The sequence below is a fragment of the Gorilla gorilla genome, chromosome 16 (genome assembly GCF_029281585.2).
Source record: "Gorilla gorilla gorilla isolate KB3781 chromosome 16, NHGRI_mGorGor1-v2.1_pri, whole genome shotgun sequence".
Classification (NCBI taxonomy): Eukaryota; Metazoa; Chordata; class Mammalia; order Primates; family Hominidae; genus Gorilla; species Gorilla gorilla.
Window position 1 is genome coordinate 51979799 of NC_073240.2, and position 12676 is coordinate 51992474.

The 12676-nt window shown below is 40.7% G+C and overlaps 1 protein-coding gene across 4 annotated transcripts in view; it reads right to left on the reverse strand.

Annotated features, from left to right (window-relative positions):
- Nucleotides 1-2601: 2601 nt before the first annotated feature.
- The window catches only part of CYP19A1 (cytochrome P450 family 19 subfamily A member 1), a 129957-nt gene continuing 119882 nt past the window's right edge, over nucleotides 2602-12676 (reverse strand). For all 4 annotated transcript variants that reach the window (XM_055363007.2, XM_063698547.1, XM_031002137.3 and 1 more), the window contains 4 exons: nucleotides 10250-10364; nucleotides 9617-9779; nucleotides 6866-7107; nucleotides 2602-5602 (listed from right to left, as the gene is read on the reverse strand). In XM_055363007.2, the coding sequence (XP_055218982.1) occupies nucleotides 5354-5602; nucleotides 6866-7107; nucleotides 9617-9779; nucleotides 10250-10364 (769 nt within the window). In that variant the 3' untranslated portion in view covers nucleotides 2602-5353. The remainder of the gene's footprint in view (nucleotides 5603-6865; nucleotides 7108-9616; nucleotides 9780-10249; nucleotides 10365-12676) is intronic.

A 12676-nucleotide genomic window follows, 5' to 3' on the forward strand; every position in this document is an offset into this window, starting at 1 on the left:
CCATGGGCCCAATCCAGCTCACAGATGAGTTTGGTTTGGCTGGCACTGTGCTTGGTTTGGCTGGGACTGGCATTCAGGAACACGGAACCTGAATGCCTTTAGGTGAGGCATGTTCCTTGTCTCCCACAGGCTCTACTTATAGCTGGTCTGATTGTCCAATTTATGTTGCCTGCCTGGCTCCTATAGGCATTCTGATTTGGGAACCCTTGCAACCTAAACACAACATTATAGTGGACCAGCTTCATGTGTGGGTGAAGTAGGTAGTATCACTTTAGGGCTATCTGGAAAATACCATCTCCTTTCCCTCCTCCTCTCCTCCCACAAGCCCAGCTTGCAGATGCCTATCAAGCTTTTGTGCAATTCCCTAGAAAACCAAAAGCTTCTACTGTAAGGGAGGATGACATTTTGAAACTTAGCTATGCTTTATAACTTAGGTAGACACATTTATTTATTTATTTATTTATTTATTTATTTATTTATTTATTTATTTTTTGAGATAGGGTCCCGCTTTGTCACCCAGGCTGGAGTGCAGTGGTACTATCACAGCTCACTTTGATCTCGAACTTCTGAGCTCAACCAATCCTCCCACCTCAGCCTCTCAAGGAGTTTTTAAAAAATGTTTTGGGAGTAGTTTTTGATCATAGAACCTGAGACACTGGCCATATGTGTTAGGGTATATGTGGGTAGGGGAGGGAAACTCTACCAAGCAGGTAGCAAAGGAATAAAATAGATGGATTGGGGGGAATAATAACCACCTCACAGTATTGTTGAGAGAAGTAAATGACATGACTGTTAAAAGGGCTTAATGTAGTAAGAAAGTACCTACAGTTACTGTTTTCCTGGCCTGAAAGAATGAATGCACTTTCACAACCCTTAGTTCTTCATCTATCCAGGCTTAACTAGGCTAGAAGAGGAAGACTTTGTGCACATGTGTCTGGCTTTGCCTCCTCCACACCAAACCCCTAGCTTATCTCTATTGGAAATAACTATGTGAGGGACTGAATATTTCAATCATATATGGAAACCTTGCCCGAAGAAGAAATTGCATAATAGCTGTCAATCATAATAGACTTATTAGCATTTGCCAATTTGGCCAAAATGTAGGCAATTATATGGCCATGATGCAGTCTGCCTTGCACACTGTGTGTTTATAGAAAATGACTATTTTTTAAATCCACTCCTTATTTTTTAATGCAGTGACAAATCTGAAATGAACTGAAATTGTGCGAAGCTAGAAATGTTCCTGATGGTCAGGTAATGGCCAAATGGAATCTGATAATTTCCTATTGAGGCAACTGTTGGAATACACTCATTAGTACTACTACCACTTTATACTAACTAAACTTTTACAGCACTTTCCCCTATCTCTTTTGAGAAAGCACCTTGAAACACATTTGGGAAGTAGGGAAGGCAGGTAAAATCATCCATATTTCATAGATGAAGAAACTGAGATATTCCTTGCTTCAAATTCCTTGGGCAATGAGATGGGGAATGAGCAGCCCTTAAAAGGAGTTTACCCAGCATCACAATGGCAAGAGAGCTGGGGAAGTGGAATGAGACTCCCCAGCCTCTCAGCAGGTTAGTCCTGCTGCAAAAAGATGGCGCTAGAGAGGGGACAAGGGCTTTGGAATGAGAGGTGGACTCAAATCCAGGTTGCTCCTTTACTAGTTGAGTGCTTGGGTGCAAGTCCCCAAACCTCCTGGGACTCTGTCTTATTAATAGGCTGCAGGGATTACTGAGGCATTCATACTGATGGGAAAGTTGTCGTGAAACCTAATATGAGATAATAGAAGCATCTGGCACATCATCTCCTGCCGCCCTCTACTGCACAAGAAGAGGTTTGAGGAGATCATGATTCAGCCTAATTACTGAACTTGTCATTATCATGCCCTATGCTCAGTGAGAGGCTGCTGTGTACCAGCACTGTGCTAAAGGGCTTCACAGAAATTATTTCTTGCAATCTTCACAGCAATGCTTATGAGATAATTATTATCCCCATTGGATTGATGAGAAAACTGTGATATGGAGAGATGAAACAGCTTGTCCAAAGCATATTCTTACAAAAAGGCAGGGCTCCACTGCCTCCCTATTCATGGAGTCGCAGAGCTGAAAGGAACTTTAAAAATTACCTGGACCACAGGCACTCAGCTGCCATGCCTTGTAATTAAGACCTTCTTTGCAAGAAATGTTTTGCTAACAAATTAAAATACTGAGGTTTGTGAAACATTTGCTTTTGGTTATAAATCACAGTGGATTCAAAGTTATTCTTATGATAATTATCGTTTTCTTATGACTCTCATTTGTTTTACACTTCGAAATGTTTTCTTGATGGGAGAGAGCAGGGTATACTTAATGGGCTGGACTTGATGAATGGGGGTTGCCCTGTCTAAATACATTCCATTGTCTTGTTGACCTGGTAGAAACAGGGTGATGGCCATTGACTTCTTAGAATAGGCCAATACCTGCTAAAAGCTGCAGAAAGGAAATGAGGAAGTTGAAACAGGTAAGCCCTGACAGGATTGAGCCCTGAAGGGTTAATCCCTTGACTTTGTTCTTTGAGCTAAGAGCAACTGAAAGCATCATACGCTCCATTTGACTTACTACTTTGACAAGGTTTAATTAGTATGTCTTTCTGCAAGAATAGGTGAGAGATTCAGTCCCAGAGCCCGGCTGATATAGATTGTAAAGGGTCCCTCTATCCTTCAGTGGGCCAATGGCACATGCTTTTGTGGAATATTAGCACCATGAACAGTGAAAGGTGTTGCTTAGGAATAAAAAGTGGCAATTTCCAAATGGTATTTCTCAATAATGAGAGAGCTTGCTGGATGTGATTATTTTCCACTTGAGAGGGGGAAAATGGGATCTCAATGAAGGCATGGGGGTGTCTAGCATGCCCAAAGATATAGAAGGGTACAATTGTCCTTACAGTTTGATAATGATAGAGCCCTTATATGCATGCATTTCACTGATAATTTACACATTCCAGTTCTTTCAGAACTGATGAAAATGGAATCCACAGCACATTGCACATTCAAGAGTGACAGTTAAGCACTTAACAATGAGGCAAAATTCTGAAGATAATAGAATTTTCAAATATGTGTTCATCAGACTACTGAAAAGCCAATGGTATTCCAGAATTCCAAGGCCAAGCCTCTATAAACATATGGGGTTTGTCTATACAGGCTAAGCAGAGTGAAAAGTTGAACAACTACCCAGGTAATTTGATTCTGGGAGAGTTTGCTTGGATCGTTCAAACCAACACTTCTCCTCTTCCTGTCCCTCCCCCATGTCCCTCACTCCCACCCCCCACCCCTCCACTCCCAGTTTTCCCCCAGGATATTTTTGTATCTGCAAAATAGATATCTATGTACAGCTATATCAAACATTCATTTCACTTTGACTGTGTAGACATAGACATTGACTTCATATATACAGATAAAATACACATAAATGTCCCAAGAGTATTGGATGGGTGAAGTACATGGATCCAAAGTTGGGCTTCTTCCACCATGCAGCTCCAGCCAGAGGCAACGTAAACAGAGTGTTACTAATTTTCAAGTGAATTAATTGGGACACATTAAATCGCAAATCCTGGCCTTGCTTTTAGGGGTCTAAGTTATTTGGATGATTGTCTTGACCTGACTACATACGTATTCAGGTACACAGGCATAGTCCATATATTTTTAGGCCATATAGATGATCCAAATAATTCCAAGCTCAAATAAATGTTTTATTCTTTACTAATGTCCATTCTTGAATTCTTGGAATACCTACCTCTTTATTTGGTTTCTGCATCAGTTGGGAGTATCTCTGAGCAGGAATGTCTATTCAGAACTGAGCTTGGGAGTGAATACAGGGAGACAGGACGGGGAAATGGGGATGGAAATAGATGACAAAAGAAAGAAAGTAGCTCCTGCTTTCAGGGAGATTACACTGTCATCTTATACTCAGCTTATTACTAGACAGTAGGATGAAAAGAATAGTCAAATGGGATGGCAATGGATTCAATGACAAATATTTACCTATTTGTAAATAAGTTTAATTTTTTAGTCTTTCAATGACATTCAGTAGAGATAGTTATATTGGCTATATAACACAAGTAAAGTGGTGTTTGGAAAGTTCCTCCATTCATTTGATTTCCTTTAGAAAGCAAATTCCAAGGTGTGCAATTTATCCATGACCACATACAATGATTCAATGAACTAGATAATGTTAAATCTCTCAGGTAACTGTTAAATTTTGAGGTAGGATTAAAAAATACTTCAGGGGTTCTACTCTGACCACGTTCTTTACTGATCTGTTGCCCTTGGCTTTGGGGTCATGGGAAGAAAGAGGGAGAAAATGTCGAGGGAGAAGGATAAGGGGATGAGAGGAGTACCCCTTAGAAGTTTGAGCCCATTGGGTTGGGACTTTTCCTCCCCCAGTCACTGAAGCTGTAGTAAGAGCAAATCAATGTCACATTTACAGTTGTCTCTTGGTTAGCCACACTAATTGAGCTAAGCAAAAATGGGAACATGCCAAAAGGATTTTTATTTGAATTTGAAGTGCATCATGTGAATTTTTTTTTCTACAGCTGACACAGGGCCCTAATAATACTTAACCCAGGCTATTACTAAATTAGTTTGTATTACTTGATGATTATATATAGTTTGTATTACCTGAATCTACAGGTAATACAATGAATTGTAGCACAGGCAAGTGGCTGAGGCATAAATCGACAGACTGGGAAAGAATTTCCTCTGATTAAACTTTTGCCACAGACAGATCATATGTGAACAAACAGGAATTAATTGGGCTTAATTCACAGCAAGGGTCAAATGCTGAATTTCTAAGCATTTCTCCAAAGACTATGAATGTTGCTTTTCCACCTCCACAGAAAACAAAATTAAAGTACTTTAATTCACACTAGCAGGTGGGTTTGGCCCCAGGTACCCTGACATTGGCCTGGTCTTTCTAATCAGCTTGAGTGTTTCTGCCCCAGACATAAAAATCCCCTTGGGTTGAGGCAGTAGAGCTCTACTGGGGAACCAGACATACATTTTGTTAATGAAGGCCTATCCTTCTCAAAGCACATTTGGTGGAATCGGGCCTTTATGGATACGGTTTCTTCACCGACTATTTCTCCCTCAAATTCTTGGCCTCTGCTTTTTCTCTTGTAGCCTGGTTCTCTGGTGTGAACGGGAGCAGATGACCAATAGCACCTAGCTTGGTGACAACCCATAGGAGGTATGCCTATAAAATGCCATGGGCCACTGAGTGTTCACTGTGAGGATGACACTATTGGCAAGGATGGATGATTTGTATGTGAACTACTGATGAGAAATGCTCCAGAGTGGGTACTGACCAGCCTTCTCTAGTGTTCCAGACACCTGTCTGAGTTTCTTGGGGTAAAGATCATTTCCAGCATGTTTTTAGTCTCATCTGGGTGCAAGGACAAGTCGTGTATCTTCTGTATGCTCTCAACACACTGTCCTTGCAATGTCTTCACGTGGAATCGTCTCAGAAGTGTAACGAGGATGGCTTTCATCATCACCATGGCGATGTACTTTCCTGCACAGCCACGGGGCCCAAAGCCAAATGGCTGAAAGTACCTATAAGGAACCTATGAAAATGATCAGACAGTTAGCCAGAATATTAAAGGCTAGAGTCACTCAGTCTCTGTTTGATTCATTCTGAAAACATGGGTCAGTCAGAACACTGTTTTGGGGTTATCGGCTACAATGCCCTCCATCCCCTCAGATGAACAACTGGAACTCAAGCCCTTTCTATGTCCTATTTCATTCACCCCTTGTGATCTGACCCAACCTCAGAGAGTCCCCAGTTTTGCCTTTCATGTGCTGGGGTAAAGCAATGCAAACCAAATCTTATTACAGCAAGTGTTAGTATAATCAGATAGCTCTGTGGAATAGCCGCAGATTTGCTATTGTTTTATAAGTCACTAAGGCAAAGATTATTTTTGTGTGACACCATATAAGAGATAAAGGCAAGCAAAGATGTAGATTCCTGGCCTATTCAGTGCCAAGCATCTAACTATTTTTAGTTATGCAGAAAATTCATGAGGACCACAGCTGTCTTGTCCACATCTGGACTTAGTGCCTGGCATATAGTAGATGTTCAATAAATTTTTGTTGATCAGTTGACTGATTTACATAGCATTATCTGGATTGCCCGTGTAGAAACAAAATGAATTAGAGTACTGAATTATTTAGCATCATGTTTCTACACCATATGCAAATTGAAAAAAGGGCACTTAGGGAACTGCGTACGTAATTCAGATTGAAAAACATATTGCCTAAAATTTGACATAATGAAGGTGGAATCTGTAGTACACATCAATTATAAAAAAAGAAAAACTGTCTCTCTTCTAATTATTAAGTCCTATTTAGAATGGGACCTACTGCTCATGGGGCCATTTGATGAGCCAAAGGCACTTTGCAAAAACCAAATCTTTTGGTCTCATTTGATTTTCATCTGAAGCAGTAGTGGACTTTCCTTTGCTCAGATGGTGCTATAGCTGAATGTGATGACATGATGACAAAGTTTAAATGGAAAAGTAGGTTGGTTGGGTTAAACAAAAATCACTTCATTTTAGCCAAATGAAGGGCCCAGCTTTTTCACATTTTGACCTATTTTGTGGCCACCATGTAGATACTTCTTAGAGCTGGAGACCCAACATCCTTGAAGGCTTGAGGATGAATACGGGAGCCCTGCTCCAAGCTAGGGGACATGTGTGCTCCTGGTGAGGTGGCAGAGGGAATGAGTAAGAAAAATGAAGTATTTATGGTGCAAACACAAAGAACCAGAGAGGATTTAACAGTTGACATTTTCAAGAGTGGCACACTCAGTTTTAAGGAAGGGCTCTTACATTCTTTGCAAAATTTTCAAGAGTAAATTCATTGGGTTTGGGGAAAAACTCGAGTCTGTGCATCCTTCCAATATTCAGGATAATGTTTGTCCCCTTTTTCACTGGGTAGCCATCAATTACGTCATCTTCTAAGGCTTTGCGCATGACCAAGTCCACGACAGGCTGGTACCGCATGCTCTCATAAATGAAGTTTTCCATCACTTTTAATTTTTGTATATCATCAATCTTTATGTCTCTCTCACCTGTGGAAACAGATAAAAGGGACAAAGAAGGTAATGTTAGTTTCCATCTGTGATTGGTATTAAAGCTTCTATTTTTTTCCACAGAACCGTTTGCTCTTGGTTGAAAAAAGTTGTGGCTCTAATTCTAATGCACACCAGCAACCAGGGCCAAATATGTTATGCTTGGGCCACAGAGTGTTTTATACAAATTCAGATATGAAGCCAATTACCTTAAAAACTGGTGGAGTTTATAGAAAAGTCTGAATGTCCAGAAAATTTGGTGATGCTGAACTTACATTCCCACATAGCAATAATGGGCTGACGCTGAGTGGCCAATTACCTGCTTAGAGGGGGCATACATCATACAGTTCCATCTAGACCACACCCAATCTGCTTCAAACATTCATCTCATCTGCCTGGTTTCTGAAATCTTTGAGTTTTTGTTCCCTACTCTAAATTGTAGGGGACATTCATTTCCTCTCTTCACTTAACGAGCAAACTGGCACCACAACCATCCCAGAGATGATGCACAGGCTGCTGCAGAGTCAAAGTGAGATGGCAGATTTGATCTATTTCAATGAAATTTTCTCTTCTGGTTACCTGTGCAGTCATCTGCCCATACATGTCACTGATAGTCCCTCTGCATCTCATCAAGAAAGACCTGAAGTAGAGTGACAAGGATGTTCTCCCCACCACAACAAAATAGGTGCCTCAGATCAGCCCTAGGTGAGCTGGGGATAGATGGACACCCTCACTGTCTCAGATTAGCCTGACACTGGTCAAAGAGGCTTAGATTATTCCCAGACATGGTAAAGCTTCAGAGATGCCACTTTTGCAGGATGAAAAATAGCCCAGGGTCCTGAGGCAGCCCTGTCTCATATACAACGAAGCCACTGAGGAAAGGTCTAGTTTGGTCAGAGTCTTCTCATGGCCCTTCCTCTTACATACTGCCCTTGGCACACTCAAGGGTCTAATGGGGCCTGTATAGCTGGGGTTGGGAGGTAGAAAAGAAGATGATGGAGAAGATGACCAAAGGTGCTCACTAGGAAGTAGTTAGCGAGTCTGTGTGTGGCACACAGGAGGGAGCATGGATGCTTGCAAATGGCTCTGCTGCTTTTCCATCTTTGCAGAGGCCTTTTGAAGTGTCAGGGGAACATTAACATGTACATGTACATTTCACCTCTCAAATAAATTGTATTCAATATGTATTAAAGACTTATGGTTTCCCTGAATGCCCTCCTTCAGTCTCTCTTTACTGTATTGAGCTTGTTTTCTTTTTCCCACCAGACCATGAGCCCCGTGAGTGCAGGGGTGGTGTTGGCTTGTTCAAGGCTGTAGCCCTGCACCTGGCACAGAACCTGAGAACCTGCTAGGAGGCACTCAAGAAAACATGCTGGAATTTGGATTCCAGATGTTATTCTGTATCCTTGCTATCTACCTTGCTTGGAAACTTCCCACCTGTGTGAGGCATCTGCAGATCCCTTCTCTCCCATATTTAACCCTTCGATGAAATTTTCCCTTATGTTTAACTATTTCAAGGAGCACTCCAGTGGTTTGAAAAAGATGATGCCCTTCTACAACCAAATAACTTGTTTTGCAGGGTCTGTGTAAAGTCAAGAGAGGGAAGTACACATTCTGTGATATCTCTTCACATCTGTAAGAAATGTGTTCCTAAAAGATTACTCATGTGAAGGAAGTGTCAAATGAGGAATTCTGCTTTCTCCCAGAAAGCAAGTTTGATTTCTTTCAAAGGTGGCCTTGTTTCTGTAGAAGAGTGGAGCAGGATGAAATTGAAGCAGAGACAGAGCAGTGAGGCGGTAGAGTTGGAGAAGACCTGAGTGTGGACCTGGAAGCTCCCCTGCAGAGGGCAGGGGAGAGGAAGGGGCTAGCATCACTGGATTGGAGTGGAGAGGGAAATGTATCACTCCCCTGTCTTTGCTGTCATCCTCTCCTCTTCCTTCTGCCACAAACTGGAAGTTCATTTGTGAAGGGGCTGCTTGAAGCCCAGAAACAGTGCTATAAATGATAGATGATCACTTCCCTGGGACGATAATTTCCCTGGGAGAGTCCACAAAAGTCTTTTGTAACTGACAAGGTAGGCAGAACATTGTATATGATCCCATGTTTTTGTAAAATGGACAAATCCAACCATAAATATGTGTTTGTGGGCAAATAGAAAAAGATTTTAGCAAATACACAGCAAACTATTAACAATGGTTGCCACTGGAGAGAGGGGATGAGACTGGAGAGGAGAGCGGAAAGGATTGGGGGATGTCACTTACTGCTTTACACATCATTCTGTGATTTAAATTCCTCCCAATGAGCATGCATCATTTTTATGATTAAGAACACAGAAAGAGCTATCTTTTCAGTCTATCTGGTGTAATCAAATGTGACAGAATGTCTTGCTTTATTGTTTGGAGCGAATTATAAAAAATTTTATGTTTGATATCAGATTCTTAGGACATAAGAAATGGACATTCAGAAGAAATTGTTTTTAAGATGTATTATTTATTTGATAAATTCTTACCAATAACAGTCTGGATTTCCTTTATTATTGCCTCTTCAACATTAGGGTGCTTTGCAATGAGAAATAGCATGAAGAACAAAGAGACAGACATGGTGTCAGGAGCTGCGATCAGCATTTCCAATATGCACTGGTTCACATTCTCTCTTGTCAGGTCACCACGTTTCTGAACAATTGGAAGATGGGAAAAATTTGGAACAGTGAATCAAAGTTTAAAAAAATGAGGGGCGGTGACACTCAAGGATCAACAACCTCAACAAAATGAAATCATAGAAACCACATGTCTCTGTGATTGACTGTGGACATTTTACATGACAATCTTTAGCTGAAAGATGAACGATTAGGCTGACTGTCTATGTATATGTAGTGTCTTTGGCCTCCCCCAACTTGTTTTCATATTTTATACTGTTACACAGAAGAGTCACAATCTTAGCAGTCAGTCTTACTAGAATGTTCCAATCTTAAAAGCCTTACTGAAATATCTAATGTGTGGGCTATTTGGATTGGGATTACAGAACTGCTAGAGAAAGTATTTAAAAGCAGAAATATGCAACAGTTACAAAAGGGGATCTTTACACACCTCTACACAGTCATAACATATATGGCATGGGAATTACAGTTAGTTCAGGTCAGTACCTCTGCTAAAATCAACTCAGTGGCAAAGTCCATACATTCTTCCAGTTTCTCTTCTGTGGAAATCCTGCGTCTTTTTTCTGCTATCAGAACTTCTATGGCATCTTTCAAATCCTTGCTGGAAAAAAAGTCAAAATATTGTCTATTTGTACTCAGTTTAGACATCTAGCAAAACAGATTTATTTGCCATGTATTTAGGTAAAATGATCTGCTTTAATTGAAACCATTGTTGCTTATGAGTAAGTGAATTACTATTTTATTTCTTCATAAATACCCTTAAATTACATAGACCCTATACTTCATGTTAAGGTGCCAGAGTTAGCTAAGATTTCTGGATACTGGTAGCGAAATCAAGCCTGTGACTTCTAGTTAAGGGTTAAAAATTGATATCAAAAGGCTAAATCTAACAATGTTTTCCAATTTCTGATTTGGCAGGCACAATGTTTAAATTAAAAAAACAAAAATAAAAAAACCTGTGAGTGCTGTCAGGTGTTCTTCAGTTTGCCACAGGAACCTCCATTCCCTTGTCTTACATTCCCATAGCCTGCTTTTTTTTTTTCTTTTAACTGAGACAAAGTCTCAATCTGTCACCCAGGCTGTAGTGCAGTGGCATGATCTCAGCCCACTGCAGCCTCTGCCTCCTGGGTTCAAGCCATTCTCCTGCCTCAGCCCCGAGTAGTTGGGATTACAGACACCTGCCACCACGCCCAGCTAATTTTTTGTATTTTTAGTAAAGACAGAGTTTCACCATGTTGGTCAGGTTGGTCTCAAATTCCTGACCTCAGGTGATCCGCGCGCCTCGGCCTCCCAAAGTGCTGGGATTGCAGGCATGAGCCATTGCACCCAGCCCCCATAGCCTGCTTTTATTTGCCTAGTCCTGAAGACTGTTGAGTTTGAGATTCCTGTTCTAAACAGTAAACTCCAGTGACTAGGTATCATTCTTGATATTTATTCTCATGCCTTGTTAGTTTCTGCCACATTGTAAACACTAATATGTGTTGAATGAATTACCAGCTGCATAAATATGTATAGGCATTTTGGCAGTGTGGTTGAAAGAACACTTGGACGGGATGGGATCAGGTCCTAGTTCAGGTTGTTCTCTTTCTATGTAAGATACTTTAAGTCTCTGGGCCCTACATCCTTTTAAAGTGAAGGGATCAGACTGGATGAAAAATAAAGTCACCTTAATCTAAATTCAATTTTTCTTATCTCTGTCCTTAAGTGTACGTGTTCTTTGTAAGTGTATTGTTCCCTTATCTCAGGGAACAATGTTCTGTATTACGTTAAATGTACAATAAATCCATCTTCCAAATTCTAATTGACATGTTCACCTATACACTTAAATACCCTACTGATCCACGCATTCATCAAATGTTTGCTGAGCATCTCCTATATACAAAGAACAGATATTCACTCAGCTGGGCTGTGGTGCCCTCTTCCTAGTAGGCTGAGAATGCTCATAGCATTCCCATCTGGGCACTAGCCCCAAATGGTCTGGGAGGTGTTGGAATGCCCCAGCCTCTAAATTCATAGAGAGCTCCTTGAGGGAACTGCAGAAACCTAAGAGAATCCGTTATACAGACTCATACAATAAATTTCTATGGGTCCAATGGCCAAGACCAAGGCTAAACTAATGACTGAGAACTATGTAATGAACTCTTCAGACCACCACTACTGCCAACAACTCTGATCACAGGGAAGAGATGAATCTTTTATCTATTTGTTTTCAAGTCACAATAAGTTCTGGTGGGAATGAAATGTATAAAGAACCAAGTGTCTAAAACTTTCACCTAGTACTTATCAACCATGAGAGAATAAACAAAACAACATCAAGTCGGCTTCTTCTTTAGAAACTAATATCGAATTTCAAAATCCACAGGTAGAATAAAGTCAGGTCTTCAGACAAGCTTGGGGACATTTAGAGATGGAGAACTTGAGATGGTTAGGAACATCTGAGGAAGATATGAACACAGGAAAGGGAGAAACTAACATATTTAGTACCCTCTATGTGCCATGCTCTATGCTAATTGCCTTACTTATATGATCTCATTAACCTATGCCCCTACTCTAGAAGATAGGTTATATCTTATTTTAAATAACTTCCCAAGGCCATTAGAAACAGGACACAAAACAGGAGTTCCTGTTTCTAGATTCCACAGGCTTTCCACTGGTGGTTAGAAGTAGCAGTGTTTAGTGACTGGCTACCTGTACTCTACAAGCCCATTGATTAGCCTGTAGGCCACTGGGCATTTGTCCAGTTTTCTGCTGGACGATTCTAAGACCAAAACAAAGTCATTTAGTGACAATTTCAGGACCCCCAAAACACAAGATACATAATTTCAAAAACCCACACACATTTTATTGAAGTTAATTATACTCATTAAGAAAAAATTCTATTGAGACTATTGTCAGTTCTTACAAGTTGAATTA